The sequence below is a fragment of the Megalobrama amblycephala genome, linkage group LG3 (genome assembly GCF_018812025.1).
Source record: "Megalobrama amblycephala isolate DHTTF-2021 linkage group LG3, ASM1881202v1, whole genome shotgun sequence".
Classification (NCBI taxonomy): domain Eukaryota; kingdom Metazoa; phylum Chordata; class Actinopteri; order Cypriniformes; family Xenocyprididae; genus Megalobrama; species Megalobrama amblycephala.
The window spans coordinates 32,098,013-32,125,751 of record NC_063046.1 but is presented as its reverse complement, the minus strand read 5'-3'; the positions used below and the strand labels follow the sequence as shown (position 1 = coordinate 32,125,751).

The following is a 27,739-nucleotide window of genomic DNA, read 5'->3' as shown; positions in this document are numbered from 1 at the left end:
TTATTCTTTTTTTTTTTTTTTTTTTAAATCCTGATAAGTGTGGACAAGCTATTTTAACAACATTGTGTTAATCACTACGTTTAATAGACCTCGGGGGCATTGTAAACTGTCGAACTGTCAAAGTTTCACAAGTTTCAAAGTCTAAATGAAATTATTCCTCAAATATTGGGGAAAATAATTGAAATAAATCACCCATTTTGATGATATTTTCCTGTTGGAATGTTTATAGTGGAGATGGGGAGGAAGGCAGGTAAGTGGTTGAGCATATAGCAGCGGTTGGTTAGGGAGTGGTTTTGTTATAATAAACCTCCTGAATCACTTCCTGGTGGCACACTAGAGCTGGTCAAGCTTGTATTGGCCTACAAAATAAGCTCAGAGGATCCAAGAGCAAAGCCAACATCCAGATATGCTGGGGCACCAGGATACTCCTCTGGTAAGTGAACTCTTTCAGCTCAAAACCTGGCATCAGATTGCAGGTCATTTCTGTAGAGTTGTTAAATTAAATTTCTGAACAGTTTCTGAAAAAGATATTTATAGCAAAAGATGTAAAGATGCAGTCAAATGAATAGCAATATTTTCTTTAAGACATTAATTTTGATTGTTAAGTTTAGCATTTCAAATTATTATTCATATACCTCCACAGCCATAGATGTTTCTGAAATTTCAAGGTAATGGTTTCAGGACAGACCTCTGGTTTTATTTTGTGAATTCAGTGAATTGACTTTTTTCCAAGTACAACAATTGAAAATCTAAGAGATAAAATTATGTTTTAGTAGAAAAAAAAACCTTAACTAACAAAGTGCCCCATTCACTGTATTGAAAGTTTTTAGAATTTTGTTTTGAAAGTTGAAAGTTTTTAGAATTTTGTTTCCTGATGCATAATGTCATTTTTTTTTGTGTGGACTTCAATGCAAATAATTGTGTTTGTGTGCTGTGTTGCATATGGCTTTTTCCTCATACACACCCTCCCTTCTCCTAGTCAAATCACGGGCAGCTTCTGCACCTCCCAACAAACCCACACACATCAGTCATGTTTGCATACTTTTCAATACTCAACACCTGACTATGTCCTCCCTCCAAGAACCAATTATTATTTAAGCCGTTTAACATAATCTTTTTATTTATAGTTTAAATCACAGCTTTCAATGACTGCTGATTGGCCGAGTAATTGCATGTTTTCTAATCAAATCAGATCAAAATGTCTCTTGTTTGAAAACAATAAAATGAATAGCAACCATTAGGAAATTGGAGGTTTCACAGTAAAAAAAGGCCTGCAGGCACCTGAACCTAGCTGATGGCATTTGGATAAAAACTAATTGATTGAAAAGACATTAATCAGATCTGATTACATCATTCACATGCTGTTAACCTCCTGAAATGTTTTTATAGCATTGCATTTCAGTTCCTGACTGCTTTTACTATGACAATTTTGGTCCGTGCCTCTTCAACCACATGAGGAGAACTGAACTCGAGTCACTGTTGACCTGGATGCAAATAACTCCAAGTGGTCAAATGCATAGAGAACTTCTGTGGGTGATCAATTTTGCCTGCTATGAGTGAACAATTTTACAAGGGTGTTTTATGTTTATGCATTTTTCTATACTCAAACACCATGCAGTTGCAGTCTGTTCAGTAGTCTTTCTTTTCTATTCTGTTCTGTTCTGTTCTCTTTGTTTCTTTCTTTCTTTCTTTCTTTCTTTCTTTCTTTCTTGCTTTCTTGCTTTCTTGCCAAGGTTATAATCGTTAACGAAAACGAACGAAAAAACGAAAACTAGGTGGGAAAAAACATTGTCGTTAACTGAAATAAAATAAAAACGAGGCATTACAAAAAAACGATAACTAACTAAAACTGTAATGTGTGTTTGGCAAAACTAACTAAAATAAAATAAAATTATAGATTAAATGTCCTTAGTTTTCGTCTTTATCAATGTCTTTCATAGAGCAAATAACGTTCAGCTGCATTTCCTTTCCCTGCGTCTCTCACATACACGCGCGCGCGCACACCGCGTCTCCATGAGAACGAGTGTTCGACTTTGAAAGCAAGTTCGCTAAAGGTTGGTATCTCGTGAACACCTTTACACAATCACACATTAAAAAGTGGTATAAAAATATTTTTAATTCTAAATATAACTTTGTCAGCGTGTTAATGTCGACGCGAGAAGCGATTGCTACTAAATTTGAGGTAAAATGCACTTGGATTGTCGATGTCAAAACACTATATAAGCTGTGATTCAAATATTAAATAATGTCATTTGTTTACTCTTACACTGAATATTTGCTGCTTATAATATCAAGTTTACAGAGTTTTAGTGTCACTGAAGGTAAACCTGCGTTGCTCGTCGTGGTTAACGTTACCTCTCTTAACGTGCTCTTGCTGAATGGCAAGGATTGCACTATGGACTATTGTACCTTTTGTATGTTTTCATTTTTTTTTTTTTTTTTTACTGTATTTTATTTTTTATAACGAACAAACTGCGATGTCACATTTCCGCTGCTTTGTTGTGTGTGCGTGAGGCGCGGGCGCGATCAAACAGCTGTCTTTGCAGGGGACTTGCCTCATCGTCATGGCAACGGTTCGTAGTCAGGTCAGATTACATCAGAGTTGGTTGCCGTTTGTTGGATGCTCAGACTACCAAACTAACGCCGATTAAACATGTTCAGTCCGGTGAAAACCGACTCAGACCAAAGCCAACAGGGGTATCACACCGATCCGATCAAACTCCAACAGACGAGTTTGTTGGCGTTTGTCGGTGCGGTGTGAATTGGCCTTTACATTGAATGTTTGCTGCTTCAATCCAGACGAGTAGGCTATTGTAAATTTAGTATAGGGTGTGAAAATTGTACAGCTGTGGTATTTGTATACATGGGTTTCATGTGACGTCACTGTATTCTATCGCCGCCATATTTGGGACCGGTCACAGCTGCGCGCCCTGTTTAAGTCTATGGTGACAGCAGCTACAACTACCAGAGGAAGGCCAACGAAACGCTTTCAGAAGGTTCACAACAAATTTATAATATATCTTGGATATGTGGTGCTGTTAGCCGTTTCAACAGTCGTCAGAACTACAAATTTATTTGATCCCAAAGTAGTTAGATCGGCAGAATTATTGGCTTCATTCAGAAGGGACCACACCACTGGCAGCCAAACAGCAATGCACAACATTAATAACTGCTGGGACTGTCATTTACGTAACATTATAACGAGGACACTATTGTAATAAAATGTTGTGAATTCTCTGTGTTGTTGTTTCAGCGTGTTGTTGTGGTAAGAGCGCGTCGACTGAGTTAAACATTGATTACATAACTTGTTCAAACTTCACTTGTGCATTCGCATCATTTTGTACAGATAAAACTTATTAATTTTATTAAGTATAAATATCTGATTATTCTCATAAAGGATGTTTCGTTGAGGTAAATAACCCACAGAGCTGATGATCATCTATAGCTTCAGTGCGAGCGCTCAAAAAGTAAGACAAAACATTAATATGATTGGGACTGTCTTCTTCTTATACATGATATTATAATCGTATATACTTGTAAAATAACGTTGTGAATTATTTGGGCTTATTTGCTGTGTTTCGGAGTTTCAATGAGGTTACTTCAAGTTCATCTGTGCGTGATTTTGTGCAAATACTAGTTGTAATATTATTTTTATTTTGTATTAATATCTGGATTATTTTATATAGGATGTGTTCCGTTGATTAATTAAAAAGTTGAAAGTTAATTAACTTTCAGTTTATGGTTTTTTTTATTCTCTTCAGCTTCAGCGTGCGCAGCTCAAACAGCAATGATTAAGTCATTAAAATGTTTAACGTTACTACACAGTATTATTAACTTTAATATTTCTTTTAGAAAATGAATGCATTATTTTTAATAACTAGCTCTTATATTCTAGTATTATTTTCATCAACACATAGTTTGATTAATAATAAGGATCATGAACAATAACAGATTTTTTTTTTGTATACAATAACATCAATAACAGATTCATTTTGATAACAGTATTATTTGAGCTGCGCGCGCTGAATGAACACCCGTAAACTGAAGCGCTTTGCTAGAAGGTTAATTAACTCAACAGGACACATCCTATGGTAATTCATATATATTTATACAAGCTATACATAAAATTACAACTTATATTTGCACAAAATCATGCACGCATGTACTTGAACTAAGTAATGTAGTCAGCTGGTGTCGTGAATTTGTTCATCCTGTAACACGCCGAAACACAGCAACTAGAATTCATAATATTTTCAAATAAATCAAATAAATTTGAAGTTCTGACGACTGTTGAAACGGCTAACAGCACCACATATCCAAGATATATTATAAACTTGTTGTGAACCTTCTGAGAGCGTTTTGTTGGCCTTCCTCTGGTAGTTGTAGCTGCTGTCACCATAGACTTAAACAGGGCGCGCAGCTGTGACCGGTCCCAAATATGGCGGCGGGCATAGCGGAAGTGACGTCTTTGAAACCCATGTATAGGGTGTGAATTCTGTATAGAAGATGTGTAGATTTTTGGTAGATTTTTTGGCAATTTTGTGAAGGTGTCACACACTAAAAAAATTGAAAAGCTGTATTTAAAGTTTTTTTTTTTTTTTGTTGTTATTTGTCATGTTCTTTTCTCAGATTGAGCTACCTGACAATCTGACAGAAATGTCTTGTTGTGGCTTAAAATGGATTGAAAAGGCTACATGCGGTTCATGTATGTCTTCTTTAGTCTGTTGGCTCTTTAGTTTTTTTACTGGCACACGTCACTTACACATTTTGCACTTACTGCGGAGTGTTGAGACTGTTTACATATTTGTGCCCATATGTGCATTTTATGTACTGGTTTTATTTTTTAATGAATATTTTCTAAAATTGTATGATGTTTTTGTTGAGTTATTATTACACAATAATTTTTCTGACCTTTTTGAATCTTGCCCCTGACAAATAACCCAAATTACAAAAAAAGACTAAAACTAACACTAAAACGATTAAACACTAAACTAAAACTAAGCATTTTCAAAAAATAAAAACTAAACTAGCAAACCCACTTTAAAAACTAATTAAAACTAAACTGAATTTGAAAACAAAAAGTCAAAACGAAATAAAAATAAAAACTAATGAAAAATGCAAAACTATAATAACCTTGTTTCTTGCTGACCTTTACTTTACCTCAGGTTGGTAAAAAGCAGGTCAGTTTCCCAATTCAAGTGTGGCTCGGCCTTTACCAGGAGGGAGGGCATGTTTGCATGTGTGTAAAGAATGAAAATGAAAATTGCTGCTGCTTTACATAAAGATTTCCTCACTGAGCAGAACAGCAGCTCTGATGGCTGCACAGCTGATTAGACTATAATATAGATGCATTTTAATTCTGTCTCTAGGTTGTGTTACGGCAGGGCAGAAAGTGTCTGCAATGTGGGGAACTGTTGAATGAGTCCCAAGAACACAGGTGAGACTGGTGGCACGACTGCACATCCTGATTGAGTCAACATATTTTGTTGATCCTGGAAAAACATTCCTGACTGGAAATTTAGTCCTAACCATATTCCTTCCCCTAAACCTAATCCTTCCCATAAGTTATCCCTAAAATCAGAGGGAAATGATAGGCAAATAACACTGATGTAGAAGCTACTAACCCTGATTGTAAGCCTTAACTTGACATAAACTGTGAACTTGACCCTCAAATCTGATTGATTGTTTGGAATATTGTTCCAGGAACATGTTGTACTTGGTGAAATCAGGTTCTGCGGCACGACTTATCACCATTAAATACACATTTCAAAATGCTTGACCTTTTTTGTCACTATTTGCAGTTCTTTAGTGGGATGTCGGTGTTACACCCCACTTACCGAATCCACTGTTCGTGTTGGAGAGAAGGACAGTGAGAGATCTGATGAACCCCACTGGACAGCCGGACGTTTGGGAGATATTGATTTTGTCGGTGTCAGCCGCACCAGGGCCAAGGTATATAAGGACAGATATTTACAAAATCATTTTGTTTCAACTCAAAATAATCACTGTTCTTGATGGGTTCAAGCTTGTGCACATTACTCACAGACTTTATTTGTCAGTCCAGTTTGTTAGGGTGACCAGCTCCACAGATCCAGCGGAAATCTATCAGATTTTGACAAAGCAGTGGGGTCTGGCCCCTCCTCATCTGGTGGTGGCACTAATGGGCGGTGATGAAGTTGCTCAGCTGAAGCCCTGGCTGAGGGACACACTTAGGAAAGGCCTTGTTAAGGCAGCACAGAGCACAGGTGAATTATTTATTGTTTATTAAAAACAAAAATTAAAATCTCTTTATGATTGTCACAGACCTCTGACCCTTGACCTTCATAGGGGCGTGGATCCTCACCAGTGGTTTGCGTTTTGGCATCACCAAGAACCTGGGTCAGGCCGTAAGGGACCATTCTCTTGCAAGCACTTCCTCTAAGGTGCGAGTGGTGGCCATTGGAATTGCTCCCTGGAACATGATTCAGAACAGAGATCTGCTGCTGTCTGCAAAGGTGGGGACTGTCTGCTCACATGAATTTATTCTTAGACAGGTCTTCTCAAAAGATTCAGATCAATGGCAAAAAGTCTCCCAATCAACCTGAATTACCCCTACATTTTGATGTTTTCATTTATCTCACAATTTGTCTAATGATTTAGTTGCATGGAAAAAGCATGTGGACTTTTTGTTATGCAATAAAGTGCTGCAGGAATGGGACCTAAAACCTGGGAAAGAGTTTCCATTGTCCTGAAGTCAATGAGTTTTTTGAAAGAGCATTTGGTTATATGCCTGAAATAAGGTCTGTGGTTAACGGAAGCTCAAGATATTTTCATGTTTATAAACATGAAATACATCAGTAATACCCTACTCTTGATTTTTACATGTTTTGAAAAAGGAGGTTGCTAACAAGTGTCTAAATGGGACTACAACTCTGTTGAAAAACCATATGCAAAAAAGCATATGCTGGTTAGGTATGTTTTGAAACATGGCAGCTGGTTTGAGCTGGTTTATGCTGGTCCTTAGTTGGTTGGAAAAATCCTATTGGCGTTTTGTTGAGGGAATCAGAGTGGTGCTTACATCTGGGTTGGCCTACAACTCCTATTATTAACTTCATTAATAATTTTAATGTTTACTTTTTACATCACTTTTTTAAAAGAAACACATTTTTAATTTTTATAAATTGTTATTTTTATTTAGCCTGATCATCCAACAACATACCCATATGAGGATCTTCCCCACGGTGCAGTGTACTCCTTGGACTGCAATCATTCCCATTTGATCCTGGTGGACGAGGACCCCCAGAGACCTGGAGGCACTGGTGAGATGAGAGTCAAGATGCTCAAACACATCTCTCTGCAGCGCACAGGATATGGGGGTAAGTTAAGACAGTTTGTTTTCAACCGCCTTTCTAAATTTATATCTTCTCGTGCTCTGAGATAATTAATTCATTGTTCTAACAGGCACGGGCAGTATAGAAATCCCTGTTTTGTGTCTTCTGGTTCATGGAGAACCAAGGATATTACAGGTCACACTTTATTAATAAAACATATCATATTGAATTGATACTGAATATTATAAGTGTTTTATTGTGGCATGTTGTTCTCCTAGATTGGTAATATCCACTTTTATTCCCGTCTTACAGAAAATGTACAAGAATATTCAGAATTCAATACCCTGGCTGATTTTAGCTGGCTCAGGAGGAGTCGCTGATATTTTAGTGACCCTGATGGACAGAGGATGCTGGGATGCTGATATGGTCCAAGAGCTGTTGATAAACACCTTCCCTAATGGCCTACACAGCACTGAAATCACCTCCTGGGTCAAACTGGTAATGGACAACTGATAGTTAGTTAGTTTTATATACAACATATAGCTACTTTTTGTGTAAAGTCTCGGATTTTGTCTATTAGATCCAGAGAATATTGGACTACGGTCACCTGCTGACAGTGCATGACCCAGAGCAGGATTCCGAACTGGATACAGTGATTCTCAAAGCACTGGTTAAGGGTGAGTAACCGTTATTTTATTACTAACTAAAGCAAACAACTTGAGCAATTATCTTTCTCTTATTTGAATGCTTTTAAGAGATAAATTTCTGTATAATGATGTAGGTGAGTCTATAATCGTTCTTGTCTTTGTCTGGGCTCAGCGTGTAAGAGTCAGAGTCAGCAAGCGCAGGACTTCCTGGATGAGTTGAAACTGGCTGTGGCCTGGAATAGGGTAGACATCGCTAAGAGTGAGATCTTCAGTGGAGATGTGGCATGGAGTGTGAGAATTAAACTTAAAACAAAATCATTTTCTTCATTTTAAATGAATAATAATTCCTATATATAAATAATTCCTAGCTTCATTTTAAATGATCAGTACTTGTTTTGGATTCTTATACACAATATTTCTTTATTCTCTTTTAGGCTCAGGACCTGGAGGAGGTGATGATGGAGGCACTGATGAATGACAAACCTGACTTTGTGCGTCTGTTTGTTGATAACGGTGTGAACATAAATGAGTTCCTAACTTATGGCCGTCTTCAGGAACTCTACTGCTCTGTGTCTGAGAAAAACCTCCTTCACACCCTGCTCCTGAAAAAGCATCAGGAGAAACAGGTTCATTTGGCCAGCAAACGGATGTCAGGGCACCCCCACACTGAACCAGGTGACCGCAGGCCTCGTTTCACCTTCCATGAGGTTTCCAAAGTCCTTAAAGACTTTCTTGATGACACCTGTAAAGGTTTCTACCAAAAACTTCCAGCGGTGAGTGAGCCTTTAAATGGCTAGTTCACCCAAAAATGAAAATTCTGTCATTAATCAATCACCCTCATGTCGTTCCAAACCCGTAAGACCTTCATTCATCTTCGGAACACAAATTAAGATCATTTTGATAAAATCCGCAAGGTTTATGAGCCACACATAGGCAGCAAAATCATTGCACTTTTCAAGGCCCAGAAAAGACATTGTTAAAATAGTCCACATGACTACAGTGGTTCAATCTTAATGTTACGAACTGACGATAATAGTTTGTGCTCAAAAACAAACAAACAAACAAAAAATCATCTCTTCCCTGTCATTCACCTACACTGTTTACGTTGTAGAGACAGTGCTGCGTTCCCGGGTTCTTCATCAAAACGCCGACTCAGTATTGGCTGATGTTGTACATGTGAGCAGCAAGATGCATGCGTGTGATGCTGGAGCCAACCAATAATGAGCCGGCATTCTGACGTAGAACACCAGAAGCACTGCACTGCGTTTACTACATCGACAACATAGAAGAATGACTGGGAAGATACAAAATTGTTGAATTGTTGAAATTGTTGAAAATTGTTTGAAGTTATTTTTGTTTTGTTTTTGCACACAAAATGTATTCTCGTCACTTCATAACATTAAGGTCGAACCACTGTAGTCACGTTGACTATTTTAAAGGTGCCCTAGAATTAAAAATTGAATTTACCTCGGCATAGTTAAATAACAAGAGTTCAGTACATGGAAATGACATACAGTGAGTCTCAAACACCATTGTTTCCTCCTTCTTATATAAATCTCATTTGTTTAAAAGACCTCCGAAGAACAGGCGAATCTCAACATAACACCGACTGTTACGTAACAGTTGGGATCATTAATATGTACGCCCCCAATATTTGCATATGCCAGCCCATGTTCAAGGCATTAGACAAGGGCAGGACGTCTGGATCTGTGCACAGCTGAATCATCAGACTAGGTAAGCAAGCAAGGACAATAGCGAAAAATGGCAGATGGAGCAGTAATAACTGACATGATCCATGATTACATGATATTTTTAGTGATATTTGTAAATTGTCTTTCTAAATGTTTCGTTAGCATGTTGCTAATGTACTGTTAAATGTGGTTAAAGTTACCATCGTTTCTTAATGTATTCACGGAGACAAGACTGTCGTTATTTTCATTTTTTTAAACACTTGCGGTCTATATAATTCATAAACACAACTTCATTCTTTATAAATCTCTCCAACAGTGTGTAATGTTAGCTTTAGCCACGGAGCACAGCCTCAAACTCATTCAGAATCAAATGTAAACATCCAAATAAATACCATACTTACACGATTAGACATGCTGCATGACGAACACTTTGTAAAGATCCATTTTGAGGTTTATATTAGCTGTGTGAACTTTGTTTATGCTGTTTAAGGCAAGCGCGAGCTCCAGGGTCGGGGAGCACGAGAATTTAAAGGGGCCACAGCCTGAATCGGTGCATATTTAATGATGCTCCAAAATAGGCAGTTAAAAAAATTAATTAAAAAAATCTATGGGGTATTTTGAGCTGAAACTTCACAGACACATTCAGGGGACACCTTAGACTTATATTACATCTTTTGAAAACACGTTCTACGGCACCTTTAACAATGTCTTTACTACCTTTCTGGACCTCAAAATGTGCAATGACATTGCTTTCCTGTGAGGTTCAGGTACCTCTCGGATTTCATCAAAAATATCTTAATTTGTGTTCCGAAGATGAATTAAATGTTTTATGAGTTTGGAAAGACATGAGAGTGAGTACTTAATGACAGAAATTCCATTTTTGGGTGAACTAATCCTTTAACATGCATTTACACATAACACACCATGCTACCATTCTGCTATAATATTATGTGTATCTGCTGCAGGAAAGGATGGGGAAAGGCCGGCTTTTCCACAGCCAGAAAAACCTCCCAGACATGGACCGACGTTGTGAGCACCCATGGAGAGACCTCTTCATTTGGGCTATTCTGCAGAATAGGCAGGAAATGGCAAACTACTTCTGGGCAATGGTGGGTCTATAAACCAATAAAAGCAGTGAGCTCATTTTCATGAACTAAGTCCATTTACATGTTCACAATTTGTTCTTTAGACTATCAGAAGCTACTACCTAAGTCCCACTGATTACCAGTCAAGTATCACAATTGACCTCAGTAGGGTTTACATATCAAACTTTATAAGGGTCAATAAACAAAGAGCAATTTGAATGAAAAAGTGCTGAGAAGCTGAGAGTCAACACTGAATGAATTTACTGCTTATGTATTTGCATTCTTGCAGTTCATTGTGCTTATTTCTACTTTATGTACAGTACTTATTCAATGCATTATTGTACATTCATCTTTAATGACCATTTGTGTGTTTTAGGGCCCAGAGGCTGTGGCAGCTGCTCTGGTGGGCTGTAAGATCATGAAGGAGATGGCCCATCTGGCTACTGAAGCAGAGTCTGCTCGCAGTATGAAGAATGCCAAGTATGAGCAGTTTGCTATGGGTGAGAATCACAGCATAAGTGTGTTTTGCATGCTGGGACCAGCATGGGATTCAGTTGCTAGTTTGCTGGTTCCCAGCGTGGGAAGTTTGAGTACCTGTGGAGCTACACCAGCTCAGTTGTGCTAGAGAACAGCATGACTATTCTGGTCCAACAGCTAGTCCAGCACTATACCAGCATAAACCAGCCTGGACCAACATGGAATTCATGCTGATTTATGCTGGAGGTTTTTCAGCAGGTTTAATTACTTTAATTCAGCAGGTTGAGTAAATTACTTATTATTGGGTGAACTATTTCTTTAAGCTGTGCAAAGAGCCTGTATTAAATGTAACTACCAGAACGGTCAGTCCTGATACCTGCACTTTTTTTGTCAGATCTGTTCAGTGAGTGTTATTCAAACAGTGAAGACAGAGCCTATTCCCTCCTAGTGAGGAAAACACGTTGTTGGAGCAAAGCAACTGTCCTGAATCTCGCCACTGTTGCAGATGCTAAATGCTTTTTTGCTCATGATGGTGTCCAGGTAACAGCTTATGCCTAATTCTTGCACTTTCATGCTAGCCGTATCCCTATGATCAACCTTACCTGGATTGTCTTGCACAGGCCCTGCTGACCAAAGTCTGGTGGGGCGCAATGAGGACAGACACTGCCATCTCTAGACTTGTGCTCACATTCTTCATCCCTCCCCTCATTTGGACCAGTCTCATCAAGTTTAAGTGGGTATATTTGTTGTTATTAATACCGTGTATGGCATTTAAATTGATTTTTGATTCATTGAGTGTTATGAGCATATATGTGTGTATGTGTCACAGTGCAATAGAACAAGTAAGCCAAGGTGAAGGGGAGCCGTTTGATGAGCTGGACAGTTTGGAAACAGAGCGAGCCTTGATGCTCACAGACGAGGACCCGGTGTAAGTCTCTGTTTCATACTGGAATAGATACAAACTGCAGTGAAGAACTCTACAAAACTGTTTTCATCTTTTTTTCCTCAGTGAAGGTGGCGGTGACCCTACAGTGCAGAGCTGCAGGGCAACCTTCATTCATGTTGTGCTGCGACGGTGGAATCGTTTCTGGAGTGCTCCAGTCACTGTGTTCATGGGAAATGTCATCATGTACTTTGCCTTCCTCATTCTGTTCAGTTACGTGCTCCTCCTGGACTTCCGGCCCCCACCACCGAATGGCCCATCTGCAGCTGAGATCATCCTCTATTTCTGGGTCTTTACCCTGGTGTTGGAGGAAATCCGACAAGTAGGACTAAATGTCTATGGTCTATGATTTAACATATGTGAGAGGTTGTTTTTATATTGTGCTTGTGTGTATGTTTGTCTTGTATGGTTCTCTGTTGATATGGCTTATAGAAGTGGTATGACATACAGTGGGTACGGAAAGTATTCAGACCCCCTTAAATTTTTCACTCTTTGTTATATTGCAGCCATTTGCTAAAATCATTTAAGTTCATTTTTTTCCTCATTAATGTACACACAGCACCCCATATTGACAGAACAAAACAGAATTGTTGACATTTTTGCAGATTTATTAAAAAAGAAAAACTGAAATATCACATGGTCCTAAGTATTCTTTGCTGAACTCTTTGCTGTGACACTCATATATTTAACTCTGTGCTGTCCATTTCTTCTGATCATCCTTGAGATGGTTCTACACCTTCATTTGAGTCCAGCTGTGTTTGATTATACTGATTGGACTTGATTAGGAAAGCCACACACCTGTCTATATAAGACCTTACAGCTCACAGTGCATGTCAGAGCAAATGAGAATCATGAGGTCAAAGGAACTGCCTGAAGAGCTCAGAGACAGAATTGTGGCAAGGCACAGATCTGGCCAAGGTTACAAAAACATTTCTGCTGCACTTAAGGTTCCTAAGAGCACAGTGGCCTCCATAATCCTTAAATGGAAGACGTTTGGGATGACCAGAACCCTTCCTAGAGCTGACCGTCCGGCCAAACTGAGCTATCGGGGGGAGAAGAGCCTTGGTGAGAGAGGTAAAGAAGAACCCAAAGATCACTGTGGCTGAGCTCCAGAGATGCAGTCGGGAGATGGGAGAAAGTTGTAGAAAGTCAACCATCACTGCAGCCCTCCACCAGTCGGGGCTTTATGGCAGAGTGGCCCGACGGAAGCCTCTCCTCAGTGCAAGACACATGAAAGCCCGCATGGAGTTTGCTAAAAAACACCTGAAGGACTCCAAGATGGTGAGAAATAAGATTCTCTGGTCTGATGAGACCAAGATAGAACTTTTTGGCCTTAATTCTAAGCAGTATGTGTGGAGAAAACCAGGCACTGCTCATCACCTGTCCAATACAGTCCCAACAGTGAAACATTGTGGTGGCAGCATCATGCTGTGGGGGTGTTTTTCAGTTGCAGGGACAGGACGACTGGTTGCAATCGAGGGAAAGATAAATGCGGCCAAGTACAGGGATATCCTGGACGAAAACCTTCTCCAGAGTGCTCAGGACCTCAGCATGGGCCGAAGGTTTACCTTCCAACAAGACAATGACCCTAAGCACACAGCTAAAATAGGAGTGGCTGTTCTTGAATGGCCCAGCCAGAGCCCTGACTTAAACCCAATTGAGCATCTCTGGAGAGACCTAAAAATGGCTGTCCACCAAAGTTTACCATCCAACCTGACAGAACTGGATAGGATCTGCAAGGAGGAATAGCAGTGGATCCCCAAATCCAGGTGTGAAAAACTTGTTGCATCTTTCCCAAAAAGACTCATGGCTGTATTAGATCAAAAGGGTGCTTCTACTAAATACTGAGCAAAGGGTCTGAATACTTAGGACCATGTGATATTTCTTTTTTAATAAATCTGCAAAAATGTCAACAATTCTGTGTTTTTCTGTCAATATGGGGTGCTGTGTGTACATTAATGAGGAAAAAAAAATAACTTAAATGATTTTAGCAAATGGCTGCAATATAACAAAGAGTGAAAAATTTAAGGGGGTCTGAATACTTTCCGTACCCACTGTATGTGATTGCTTGATTTATCCAATATGATCAGAAACATAATTCCATTATTCTAATATTATGATTCTTCAGAATATGTAAAGCAGTGTTGTTATTGTTAACTAAAACTAAAACTATTTTCGTTAATTGAAATAAAGCTAAAATAAAATATAAATATTTGATGAAAAAATGTAAACTAATTTTAGAAATGCTGCCTTGGTAACTAACTGAAATAAAATAAGTTTATGTTTAAAATTAGTTTAAAATTACTGAAACTAAAACTGAAATAAAAAGTAAATCCAAATAGAAATACAAAAAAAATAATAAACATTACATATAACAGAATTTCACACATTTACTCTTATAAGGTTGTGCACCATTAAGATTTGAATTATGAATTACTTTTGAATTCAAAATGGTTTTGAACTAAGGGAACGAACAAGGTGCAGAACTGTAATTTCTGTGCTTTAAGTGTAGATTTTAATAATAAAACATTCCATTGTCAGGTATAAATTAGCCATAAGTATATCCTCAAACAGAAATGTGTTCATATTATTTATGAAGTGCTTTTCAAAAGTCTAACAGTCTGAGTTTACAACTTCAAACACAATTACATTACAAAAATACAGTACAAAATGCAATGCAACAGAGCACAAATCATTCATCATACAATACAGTACAATACAATATGCCATATATATTATAATACAATACAATGCAGGAAAATACACAAAATATACAATACACAATACAATACTAACTATGAACACACACATACAGGGTGGAGTGTAGGGTTCACCCGAAATAACAGGTACGAATGCAGTTTGGCAATAAAGTGGCCAGTGTGCCCAAGCAGCTGAACAAACAGTGGCAGCAAAAACGAGAGGAGGGTTAAGGAGCATATCCAATTCAAGGAAGTAAGGGCAGTAAAGGGAAATATAGTGTTTTTGTTCTTGATTTGATGGATCTGAAATGATCATTTGAGATATGAGATTTGGTGACCAGGGTGTAAACACACATTGATAATCTTACCTACCCATTATCAAGACTCTTACTCGTTGTCTGAGTCCTGGAGGAATGATAAATATCAGCCAAGTATTGATTCTTTCCGCTGGGTGCCTAATGTGCAGAGGTGTGGCTTCTTCATGTGTGATGAGACAAAATATGCTGTTTCAGACAGTTATTATGGAAGAGGAGAGGACAGATTAAATGACAGAGATGCAGAACTGGTTGATCAGGTTGTGTGGAGGACTAAACACTGAGCATTTCAATCAGTAAATTCGGTAACACTTTATTTTAGGGTCTTTTAACTAGTTGCTTATTAGCATGCATATTACTACAATATTGCCTATTTATTAGTACTTATTAAAGGATTAGTCCACTTTTAAATAAACTTTTCCTGATAATTTACTCACCCCCATGTCATCCAAGATGTTCATGTCTTTCTTTCTTCAGTCGAAAAGAAATTAAGGTTTTTGATTAAAACATTCCAGGATTATTCTCCTTATAGTGGACTTCAATGGGCACCAAACAGTTGAAGGTCATAATTAGTTTCAGTGCAGCTTCAAATTGTTCAACACGATCCCAGATGAGAAATAAGGGTCTTATCTAGTGAAACCATTGCTCATTTTCTGAAAAAAAAAAAAAGAAAATTATATAAGTTTTAACCTTAAATGCTCATCTTGAACTAGCGCTCTTCTTCTTCTCCTCTATTAGAATTCCAGCAGTGTAGACACTGCTAAGTGTAATACTGCCCTCCACAGGCCAAAGTTTGAACTAATTGTTATATACTATTGAACTAGCATATTGCATATAAAAATTAGTTCAAATTTTGACCTAAGGCCAGTAATACACTTAGCAGCGTCTACACTGCTGGAATTCAAATAGAGGAGAAGAAGAAGAGAGCTAGTTCAAGATGAGCATTTCTGGTTAAAATTTTCTTTTTCTTTTTTTTTTCTTTTTTTTTTTTCAGAAAATGAGCGATGGTTTCACTAGATAAGACCCTTATTTCTCATCTGGGATCATGTTGAACAATTTGAAGCTGCACTGAAACTAATTTTGACCTTCAACTGTTTGGTGCCCATTGAAGTCCACTATAAGGAGAATAATCCTGGAATGTTTTCATCAAAAACTTTAATTTCTTTTCGACTGAAGAAAGAAAGACATGGACATCTTGGATGACATGGGGGTGAGTAAATTATTAGGAAAAGTTTATTTAAAAGTGGACTAATCCTTTAAGCACATATTAATGCCTTATTCTGGATGACCTTATTCTACGTTCTTAATCCTACCCAATACCTTAACAACTACCTTGCTAACTATTAATAAGCAGTAAATTAGGAGTTTATTGAGGGAAAAGTCATAGTTAATAGTTTATATGTGTTCTCTATACTAAAGTGTTACCATAAATTCTTTACTAAGACCTTTTCCTGGTGTCATATTGGTGTTAAAGTAGGATGTTAAGGGGAGAAAATTAGTTGATGGACCACCTAATGTCCACAACCTTTTTTTTTTCTGTTTGTTGTACAACACAGTACAGTTGTATTGTGCAAAGCTGCCATTCAGTGTATGATTTTTAACACTTTCTGATGCACAGAGTTTCTTCACGGATGAGGACATGAGTATTCTGAAGAAGATGAAGCTATATGTGGAGGATAACTGGAACAAATGTGACATGGTGGCCATCTGTCTGTTCGTGGTGGGATTGTCATGCAGGTATTTTGATCAAATAGTGCTGTTTTATGAGCAGCGTTAAGAGTAGCATTGTGCTTAATTTGAGTTCTTTTTGTCTTAAGGATGGCCACAAGCACCTATGATGCTGGCCGAACTGTTCTTGCTTTGGACTTCATGGTTTTCACCTTAAGACTCATCCACATTTTTGCTATTCATAAGCAACTCGGGCCTAAAATCATCATTGTGGAAAGAATGGTAAAAATGATCATTGTCTGATTTAAAATGACTATAAAGAAACATCTGTTTAACCCCATGTGTTTTTTAATGTTTTTACAGATCAAGGACGTGTTCTTTTTCCTCTTCTTCCTCACCGTGTGGCTGGTAGCGTATGGAGTGACGACACAGGCCCTTCTACACCCCAACGACCCGCGCATCGATTGGGTCTTCCGCAGGGCACTGTACCGCCCGTATCTCCATATATTTGGACAGATTCCTCTAGAGGAAATAGATGGTACACTATATATTCTTTATACAATCTTGCTTTGAGCACATTGTAGCTCACTGTTGGGGCTGAAGTTTTATAGCTTTTATTTTTTATTTTCAGTTTTCATTTCAATTTTAGTTTAAATTGTAGTAATTTTTTATATGCTTTTGTAATTTTTGTTATTTTTCTATATTTCTTATGTTTAAGCTTATGTTTTAGTACTTCAACTTATAGATTTGTTGCATCAGCATTTGTTCTTTTCATCTAAATGAATTTGTAGTTATTCGACTTGACCTCTAGGTGGAGCTATTGCAGTTTATTTACTTGACTATATTTCTCCACATATCTCCACAGCGGCAAAGATGTCAGACGATAACTGCACTACTGATGTGCAGGAGATCATCTTAGGCACTCTGCCACCCTGCCCAAACATATACGCCAACTGGCTGGTCATTCTGCTGCTCGTCATCTATTTGCTGGTCACAAATGTGTTGCTGCTCAACCTTCTTATTGCCATGTTCAGGTCAGAGTCCACTTTGCAAGTACTTAACAGTCTACTAACAGACTACTAATACTCTAATGAGAGTGAGTTGAGATGTAGGTGCAAGGTTTTTTAAACATTGTCATGAATGTAACCAAACATGTCACCTCTCCATAGCTACACCTTCCAGGTGGTGCAGGAGAATGCAGACATCTTCTGGAAGTTTCAACGCTATAACCTGATTGTTGAATACCACAGCCGCCCGGCACTAGCCCCACCCTTTATCATCATCAGCCACATCTCTCAAGCTCTCCTCAGCCTCGTCAGAACAACAGAAACCAAGCAGGATCTGCTTGGTAAGTGAATCATCACACTGGTTGTGTACTTCCTGTACAGATTATTTTGATAATTCATAATACTTTTGTTATGATGAAGTCAAGCAAGTACCAGTCTAAATAACATCACAGGTCAAAATAGAACAAGTCAGGAAATTTGTGGTCAAATGTTTGTTCCTCTATTCTTGTGGTCAGAGAGGGAACTACCATCTGGCCTGGACCAGAAGCTGATGACATGGGAGACAGTGCAGAAGGAGAACTACCTGGCTAAACTGGAACGAGAGCATAGGGAGAGCAGTGGAGAGAGACTCAGATACACTTCCTCTAAGTGAGTCACATTCAAATGCTATACACATATGAGATGTATTTGTATAGCACGTTCCACAATTTTGTTTCAAAGCAGCTTTACAAAAAATACTTGTTACAGTGTTTCAATTTAGAAGTATTCTGTTATCAGCCAGAGATGAGTAATGTTTACTATGCTATAATATAGTACGTTATGTGGTTAGTTAACTTCATGTATTTTCATGTATAAAATAACAAGCATGTTAGGCAGCGATTACTACTACTTATGCTTGTAATGCTTGTAATGTTTTATTGAAAGTTTTGCGTGTCAATCCAAAGTTGCCGTAATCTGAAATCTTCGCAATTGTCGGTTTTGCCTGAAAATGTTGCAAAAGGCTGGATCCAAACTGGAGCTGGTGCAGTCTGTGGTAGAAACAGGGAAGCAAAAGGAGAGGAATTAGCATAGCTGCAGTTCATAGCATTTAAGCAAAGTATGTGTATTTGGTGCTATCTCATCAGATAAGCGTGTTAACTGCAAGTCTGTGCAGAATGAGTGTATTAACCATTTTAGTCTACTTTTTGCGTGTATCATTTCATAGGGTACAGAGTTTGCTGAGGTTGGTTGGGGGTTTCAAGGATCAAGAAAAGCGCATGGCAACAGTGGAGACTGAGGTGAAAATCAAAATTGACCTTTTTTTTATGGAATACTGCAGTATTTATTATAAATATTCATGTGCTCTCGTAATCTTTTCCACAACAATCCAATTATCCAATCAGTCCCCAGTGGACAAAATCACGCCCTGCCCTAGATAACAATAGGGATAAAAAGACTATCGTAACTTCCATTTCATGCAGACTTTAATGTCTTTTGAGATTCGTCATTTAACTTCATGATTCTAAATGACTTCACTGAACATGTAACTTCATCTTTAGGTGAGGTATTGTGGAGAGGTGTTGTCTTGGATTGCGGAGTGTTTCCACAAAAGTACCCTGAAGTGTGACAGAGACGCGCCTAAAGCCCCACGTGAGACTTTCTTTACTATTATGCTGCCCTTCTTCATATTGTGTCTTATCTTTGTATCTTATTTGTTCTTTCTCTAACTCTCTCCGAGTGTCTTCTTTCCATTGTCACACAGTTTTTGTTCACTCAAGGTAACATTACACTACCTTTGTGTTTCACAGGGTCCATTGCCAGCAGCTCCAGAAACCTACAACCACAGGAAGCCAAGCGACAGCAGCCATCAGGACATTCAGGATATGGTGCCGAAAAGAAACTGCCTTACATTGATCAGTGATCTGGCATTTTTTTAGATATAATTTTACTAGAAATAGGATATCAGTTGTTATAGTATGTCATTATAATTGAGAGTCCAGGCAACAAAATGAAAGACAAAATTTTTTCTAATTTTGATTTTGCCTTTATTTCTTGTACATTAAATGTTCTGTTTTGTGCCTTTTTTGTAGCTATATAGCACTATTATAATAAATCACTATTAACATTTGCTATACAAATATAAAATATATATTTATTTCAGTTTATAATTTGTTAATGCACTTGAAGTAATTGAAACTGTGTAATTGTTTTTCTAGTTAGAAGGATATTCGATTTTTCTTTTTCTTCTATCAAGACCCAGCCAAACGGTTTCAGTAAAATGAACATTTTAAATTGAATTACCATTTTGAGGAATTGTATGAATGCTACACAGCCTGAGCCCTTGGCGTCCTCATTTCAGTGGACTAGACGTACATGTAAACACATTCAGAAATTTGGGGTCGGTAAGATTTTTTGAAAGAAGCCTCTTATGCTTATCAAGGCTGCATTTATTTGATCAGAAATACAGTTTAAAAAACAGTAATATTGTAAAATTGTATTATCACAAGTTAAAATAACTGTTTACTATTTGAATATATATTTTAAAATGTGATTTATTCCTGTGATGGCAAAGCTTTATTTTCAGCATCATTACTCCAGTCTTCAGTGTCACATGATCCTTCAGAAATCATTCTAATATGCTGATTTGCTGCTCAGGAAACATTTTCTAATTATTATCAATTATCAACTATTAGTAATTTTGAAAACAGTTCACATCGCATATTCTTAAAATCCTTCACAGTGTAAACGTCACACTGTTTCACACAGGAAGACATGATTATTCATTATCAAGAATGACCGATACCGTTCTCATAGCTAATGAATCAGTAACTAGTTGACTAGGCAAATTTACCCAATGTGCACAAGGGACGTCAGAACAAGCCTCAAGGGAAAACAAGGATTTTGAAAAGTCTGTTTTCAGTAAGAATACCAGAACTACGTGGGGACACATTCACTCTGTTTGAACCCACAGTGTTTATTTTTTAAGGCAGAAGACCTGCTCTAGATTATGTAGTGAAGCTGAAAGGGACTCTGCTAACATCATACTCGTTTCTGCACTGTGATGGACAGGCTTGGTATGTATTATATTACTTTTGTTCCTTTATTACCATATGTGGAACAAAGTTTTCTGTTCCAAACATTTGAAGTGAATTTACTTGCTACAAAAGTGTGCTACAAAAACAATCTATACCATAAATGATTTCTTACTATTTTTTGTAATAATTTATATGGTTTGATGTAACAATTGTTGAGAATAAAGAAAAAAGTTCAATGAAAAACTGTTTGTACAAGTATATTTGGTATATTTTATATATATATACAGTGGTATATTTTGCCTTTATTTCATACCAAGTAGAGTGCCGCACGTCCTGATTTTGCATGAGTTAGAAATGTTCCTGTGTCAACATATTTTGTCCAAACATTTAATGTTAACCATATCCCTACCCCTAAACCTAACCCTACTCATAAGTTATCCCTAAAATCAGAGGGAAACAATGAATAACACTGATGTAGAAGCACCTAACCCTAGGCCTAAACGTGAAATAATCTGTAAACTTGTCCCTCAAATCTGATTAATTGATTGATTGGAATGTTGTTCCAATTGTTGAGAGTAGAAGAATATGACCAGGACATGACCCAGATCAGACTCAGACCTGGGTATCACTGTTCCTTACACATCCTGAGCATGTGCTCAGTCCACTGTGCCACAACCCTAACTTATTTTAATTGTATTGTGTTGTAGATTTTGCTGTATCACGCTGCGCTCTTGTCAGTGTGCCAGATCCTCAAATGAACAAGATGCAGTGTTGAGTTGATTTGAGGTTAATGAGTGAACAGATGTAAACAGAACAGGACAGTTAGTAACAGGAAGTTGGTGGTGCACCACAGGAAGTAGATTCTCAAACAGTAATGTGTCAGATCCACCTGTCTACTTTCACACAGTTCTAAAAACCTGGAAATGGCACTGTTGCTGTGAAAGTACACAGCAGTTGGTTATGTTACGTGTCTGAGCTGTGAAAAAGAAACTTCCTTACAGGCTAATTCATTGAACACTTGCTCTAACAGACCTCCATTCAGCAGCTCCATCCATTGACACCAACCTGCACGGTCCCAGCATTGCTCTTACAAATAAGTATAGACATTTTTTACATGTTCATATTCCTTCTTTTTGCCTCTAAAGGCCAAATTCACACTGCACAGACAAACACAACATCGACAGTCACCAGATTACACCATGTCACTTCCAATTCTGATTCAGCATGTTCAGTTGGTGAAAACAAGATCCAACAGATGCCAACAGACTCCAACGGGTAACGTCCAACAAAACATCCCGATCCGACAAAACCCGACGAAATGTCTGTTGCCATTTGTCGGCGCAGTGTGAATTGGCCTTAAAGGTATTTATGTATTTCTTGTATTTCTGTTGTCTTATATCAGTATTCAGAAACATTCAAATGTATAATGCTGTTTCTTCTTTAGAATCTCTGCTGCTGTTATTAAGGTGTTCATGGGAGAACAACTACAGCCGAATGAGCTGTACTCATTGAATCAAAATACCAGGTATAAACACACGATAAAATCATATTTAAAATGTGTAATAACTACATTGAGCAGTTGTTTGCTTTCATCCATGCAGGTGGCTTCTGAGGACAGATATGGGCTTCTTTATCAAAGAGTATTTCCAGGTGCTTTAGTGTGTCAGTTCCCAGAGCCATGGAGTTAATAAATAAATAAATGCATTACTGGTAGAAGTAAAACATGCTAATATTTCTTCACTTGATTGTTTGCAGAATCAGATTTTGACCAAAGGTCTATCAGTCATTTTGGATGAGATACAGAAGCATCAAGGTGAGACTGGTGGACTGTATGTGTATGAGTGTTTGTCATGAAACAGGCCTTTAACATGATCTTTTTTTCTTAGGAGAGTCTGGAGAGAGACAGCTTTTTGCTTTGGCCCAGGTGTGGGACAGATTTTTCTCTGAGATCCTACCTACTTTACAGGCTATTTTATATCCTCTGCAGGTAAATGACCTTGGCGGTCCCTGTCAAATAGGTTCAAAAACGGTGAGGTCTACATTTGAAACATCAGATGTGTCCCAGCAAGGCCAGAGATTGCACATATCAAACACAGACTGACGTGAAATGAATTTCACCTTTTATACTCTAAATCCTAATACATGACAATCTGTAAGAGTATTACATACTTTATACAATACCGTTCAAGTGTTTGAGAGCAGTAAGATTTTTTAAAATGTTTTTGAAAGAAATCCAGAAATCCCAGGCTGCATTTATTTGGTCAAGTAATATGCTAAACCCTGCCCATCAAAGTTGTACTTATATATAATAATATGTGTGTGTGTACACATTCCAAATCAAATCAGCTTCTCTTCACAAAATGACACAGAATGACACTTATTCTTAGCAGCAGTTTGGCAAGAGTTGTGTCTGAGTTGTGCATCTAAAGTTTTGAAGCTAGAAATGAAAAGTGTTGTACAGTTCTTGTGGTCCAACGAAGACTACTAGATGTTGTGGAACAAGTGGGACGAAGTGATTGACTGGAGAGATTCAATGCCTGATGAAATTTGGGATGAGGATGTTGAATGCAGTATATGGGATGATGGCTGGAAGGAGACAGTCGACAGTCAGAGCCTGCCAGATGTGATCTGTCCAAGATCTCCTGTAACAGCGAAGCATTCTCTGAATGCTGGGACGAGTGGGATGACATATATTCTCTTTGCTCCTTTAATGATGAAAGGAAGAAGGCAGTGAAGAAACTCCACATCTTTGAGCGCTGGGTTGAGTGGGATGACATATATGCTGCTGGCTCCAAGCTGAAAAGCAGTTCAATTGATAGAAACAAGAGAAAGAAGGAACCCTGCAGGTTCATAAGGCATCCGACCCCATCTGCACTGATGAACAGTTGACAAAGATAGATACTTCACCTTTCTTTTGCTGCCTCTAATGTCCACCAGCATGCCACAGCCAACTATGAAAACTGGGATGAGTTGGATGACATCTATCCTGCTGGCTCCTTCAGTGAGAAGCTGGAAAACAGGTCAGAAAGAAAGAAGGCAGTGAAGAAACACCGGAGGCTCATAAGGCATCAGACGGTTACACTTTATTTCGATGGTCCACATAACTTTGCAACTACATGTTAATCAACTCTCATTTCAAGTTTGGTCAGGACCACTATCATCAAAGATGATTGACAATTAGCATACAGATTGGACTGATTGAACCAACATAAAGAACCAAATATGGACCCAAAAGAGTGTCAAGAGGGTTGACTGGCTGAGATGGAGAGAGGCAGCACCACTGCTATGGCTGGCTGAAGCTCAGTTGAAGGTTATGCTGCTGCCGTGAATGAGTGTCCTGTGTGGGCATTTACAGATCAGGTAGAGAGCCTTTCGGTTGCTGCAGTTCATCCAGTGCAATAATGATATCTGCTAGGATAACCTCATGCTGCAAGTAAATCAGTCTATTGTTAGAAGAAAGAATGTAAAAAGAAAACATGAACTCTCAAAAAAGGGAACTCTTACATCTCCTTTAAAGAATGATGTTAAATAGTGTTTAGGCACATTACATGTTTTAAAAACCAACTTCCTGTTTAATTATATAATTGTGGTATATGTTGATTTTGCATAAAATGTATTTAGTTTCTTTCTCATTGTATGCAGGGGCAGGAGTTGACAGTGAGACAGATGGCTCTCCTCGGCTTTAGGGATCTGGTCCTATTGAAGCTCTCTCTGGGTGACCTGCTGCGCAAGAATCTGTCTCTCATCCCAACATCCATCACACAGATGCTCCTTGTGCTACAGGTGAATGTTAACTGCAAACCTATGCTGAATAGCCATCTGTATAACTATCTCTATTATTCATGTCTGTTCTTACGTATGTGTAGGGAATTCAGGAATCCAGAGGCCCTTCAAAGGAATATTGCCAACTTGAGAGTCTGGTGGCGCTAGTGGTTACACCCTATCTATGGAACTGCAGGCACACAAGTAGGAAGACCAACATTGATTCATTATAGTTTAATCTATTCTGTTCTCTGTATTCATCTCAAAATGCTTTCACAATAGAGTTCTGCAAGGATGAAGTGTTTTTGTAGGCCAAAACCCGGAAACAAGTTAGCATTTTAGTACTTCTGGTTCTATCGCCCCGAAGTCAGTGTTTTTAAAAAAAAAAAAAAAAAAAAATAGATTTAGGTTTAAAAGACGGAAATAAGGTCTGTGGTGAACACAAGTTCAAGATATTAATACATTTTATTCCATGACATAAAACACACCAGTAATACCACACTCATGATTTTTAAAGCTTTTACATGTCTTAAAAAAGGCTGTTGCTAACAAATTGTTAAATGGGACTGCAGACATCTGTCTGGGACATTAATGTTATCACACTGAACAGGTAAACTCATCTATGTACTTTCACGGCCTCATTGTGTTTATAATTACACTCTTGCAAACTATTCTAACTCACACTTTCAAGGATTTTTTTTATTTTTATAAAGACTGAAAAGAAAGATGGGGGCAGTCATGGCCTAATAGTAAGAGAGTCAAACTGGTAACCTAAAGGTTGCGGGTTTGATTCTTAGAACCGTCAGGAAATGACTGAGGTGCCCTTGAGCAAGGCACCTAACCCCCAAGTGCTCCCCAGAGCCATGGCAAAATGGCTGCCCACTGCTCCAGGTGTGTGTGTTCAGTACTCCTAATATGTGTGCACTAACTTGGATGGGATAAATGCAGAGGACAAATTCAGGGTATGGGTTACCATACCTGGCCTTCACTAGTCACTTTCACTGTCAAGATGAAATAGTTGTTAGAAGCTTGGTGGTGGTGCTGTTGAAGTTGTGCAAATGTAGTGTATTATGCTTGTAGCCTAAGGTTAGCTTTGTGTTCCTGGCAATTGTATTTAGACTTCAAAATTCATAAAAGTTGTGTTCATTTGTGAAATGTATCAAAATGTGTATCAAACTTTTGTTGAACACAGACCTTATTTTTTGTGAAAATTCAAAAATGTTCCAAACCTACATGACTGGTACAAACAACAAATGGTTCATTTCAAGTCTTCTATAGTCATATGCTAACTTTGTGTGATGAACAGACACAAATTTATGTTAATTCACTGATGATCATCCCCTCTAGTGGGCTGTTAACCATTGTGACTGGATCATTGAGTCGGTGTGTTAAACTCGAGAACTGGATTGGTCTGATCTGTGAATAAATCTTTCAGAATTTGGCTGCATGTGGAATCAAATACTTCCTTACTATATAATAGGCAAAAAAGAGCATGTGAAATGAGTAGAATGTCTGAATTCAAAATATTCATAAAATGGTAGGTGAAAAGTACCCCGATGAGATTCTGAAGTGCACATTTAGTGGAGCCTTTTAGTATCCCATGAAGCCACAGGAGAGGAGTTGTGATTAGCAGTAAAGCGACAGAACTGACACTGGTAGATCACGAAAAAGACAACATGCCGAATGTAGTACGTCTGGATTTCATCATATTACACATAGAACATTTTTTTTTGCAAATTGCACTGTAATTACTAATAAAATTGATTAAAAAAGTATTTACTCAGACAGCACACATACGTCTGCAAGATGTCTGTTAAAGATCACTTCATCTGCTGTTTACAAACATCTGATAGACGTCTTTAAGATGTCAGTTTTACATTCTAAATCATAAACATCTTAAAGACATCTTCTAAACGTCTATTTGACATCTGACAGGAAACGTCCTATAGACCTATTGCAGATGATCAAACACTCTTACGTCTTCCAGACTTAAACACGCACATCAAATAGACATCTCAGAGATGTACGTGTGCTATCAGGGTATGAGATTTCAGACAACCATTGTTTTCATTCAGATTTGTAAGCTGAATCAATGATTCACTGAAAAGATATAACGTATCTCAAAAGATTGATTCATTAAATCAGACTTCAGTGATATTTTAGTATTTATATACTGACTAAATTAGCTTTTATATCTTCAGTTTTCAATTAAATTTTAGTTTGTTTTAGTAATGTTATGTGCTTTTGTCATTTTATTTTTATTTCTATTTAGCTTTATTTTTACTTGTTTTGGACATTTTTAGTACTTTAACTTCTTCATTTAGTTGCTATGTCAACACTGTTTTTTTCTCAGACAAAGCTATCTTATGACTTCTGAAGTTGAAAGTCCCAGTCCTCATTCACTTTCATTTTATGGCAAAGTGCCCCATGGTATTCTTAAAAAATTCACCCTTTGTGTTCCATGTTAGAAAGTCTTACAGGACTGGGATGATATGAAGATGGGTAAATAATAAGATAATTTTCATTTTGGGTGAACTATCACTTTAAAGCAAACAGACTGCAACCCCTTTACCTTTGGCTACAAATCTGTGATTTTCTCACATTCCTCTAGGCTGCACTGAACAAAGCACCACAAGAGCACACCAGAGTCATCCTGAGATAAGGATTACTCATTATATCTCTGAAGGCTCTTTGCTGTCCCCTGTAATGGAACAAGAAGGGGAGATGTACCTAGAGCGAGTGGGAAACCTACGCCGCCACAGCGTGACAAATGCTCATTCTGACATCCAGCTGCTTGCTGTTACTAGCAGAGTATATACTGGGATGGACGATAGCTGTGAGACTATAGATGTGACTAGAAGAACACACCTCTAAAATCCAGTAGCCCCTCACTGCAGAACACAAGATCCAGGGGGCGGAGACGGGTAGGTTTAGGGATATATAAAGTGGGAGGAGTTGGATCCAGATCCAGGGGGTGGAGATGGGCAGGTTTAGATCCAGGAGGCACAGACAGGTAGGTTTAGAGATATGTAAAGTGGGAGGAGTTGTATCTGGATCCAACCTTCCCCACTGGATCTCGTGTTCTGCGGTGAGGACTCCTGAAATCTGCCACGTTATGAAAG

At 38.1% G+C, this 27,739-nt stretch overlaps 2 protein-coding genes across 3 annotated transcripts; both read left to right on the top strand.

Annotated features, from left to right (window-relative positions):
• Positions 1-318: 318 nt before the first annotated feature.
• trpm5 (transient receptor potential cation channel, subfamily M, member 5) lies at positions 319-20,307 on the top strand. Of its 2 annotated transcripts, XM_048185187.1 has the most exons (26): positions 319-433; positions 5,370-5,437; positions 5,802-5,952; positions 6,065-6,245; positions 6,328-6,494; positions 7,178-7,355; positions 7,441-7,505; positions 7,623-7,808; positions 7,891-7,987; positions 8,130-8,248; positions 8,392-8,730; positions 10,614-10,757; positions 11,110-11,233; positions 11,605-11,750; positions 11,831-11,943; positions 12,040-12,138; positions 12,220-12,475; positions 16,785-16,903; positions 16,984-17,116; positions 17,198-17,372; positions 17,700-17,868; positions 18,004-18,182; positions 18,357-18,489; positions 19,046-19,118; positions 19,380-19,470; positions 19,629-20,307. In XM_048185187.1, exons 1-26 carry the CDS (start codon positions 407-409, stop codon positions 19,739-19,741), a joined length of 3,645 nt encoding a protein of 1,214 aa, XP_048041144.1. In that variant the 5' UTR covers positions 319-406; the 3' UTR covers positions 19,742-20,307. The 2 variants fall into 2 exon arrangements, with proteins under 2 accessions (XP_048041144.1, XP_048041145.1); XM_048185188.1 differs by lacking the exons at positions 319-433; positions 5,370-5,437 and having other exon boundaries at positions 5,823-5,952; positions 6,060-6,245.
• A 104-nt stretch (positions 20,308-20,411) lies between these two features.
• LOC125265142 (proline-rich protein 5-like) lies at positions 20,412-27,637 on the top strand. Its single transcript, XM_048185186.1, has 9 exons — positions 20,412-20,894; positions 21,886-21,952; positions 22,300-22,380; positions 22,457-22,505; positions 22,611-22,668; positions 22,742-22,842; positions 24,498-24,638; positions 24,722-24,821; positions 27,229-27,637. The coding sequence occupies exons 1-9, from the start codon at positions 20,882-20,884 to the stop codon at positions 27,489-27,491; spliced, it is 873 nt and encodes a 290-aa protein (XP_048041143.1). The 5' UTR covers positions 20,412-20,881; the 3' UTR covers positions 27,492-27,637.
• The last annotated feature ends 102 nt before the right edge of the window (positions 27,638-27,739 follow it).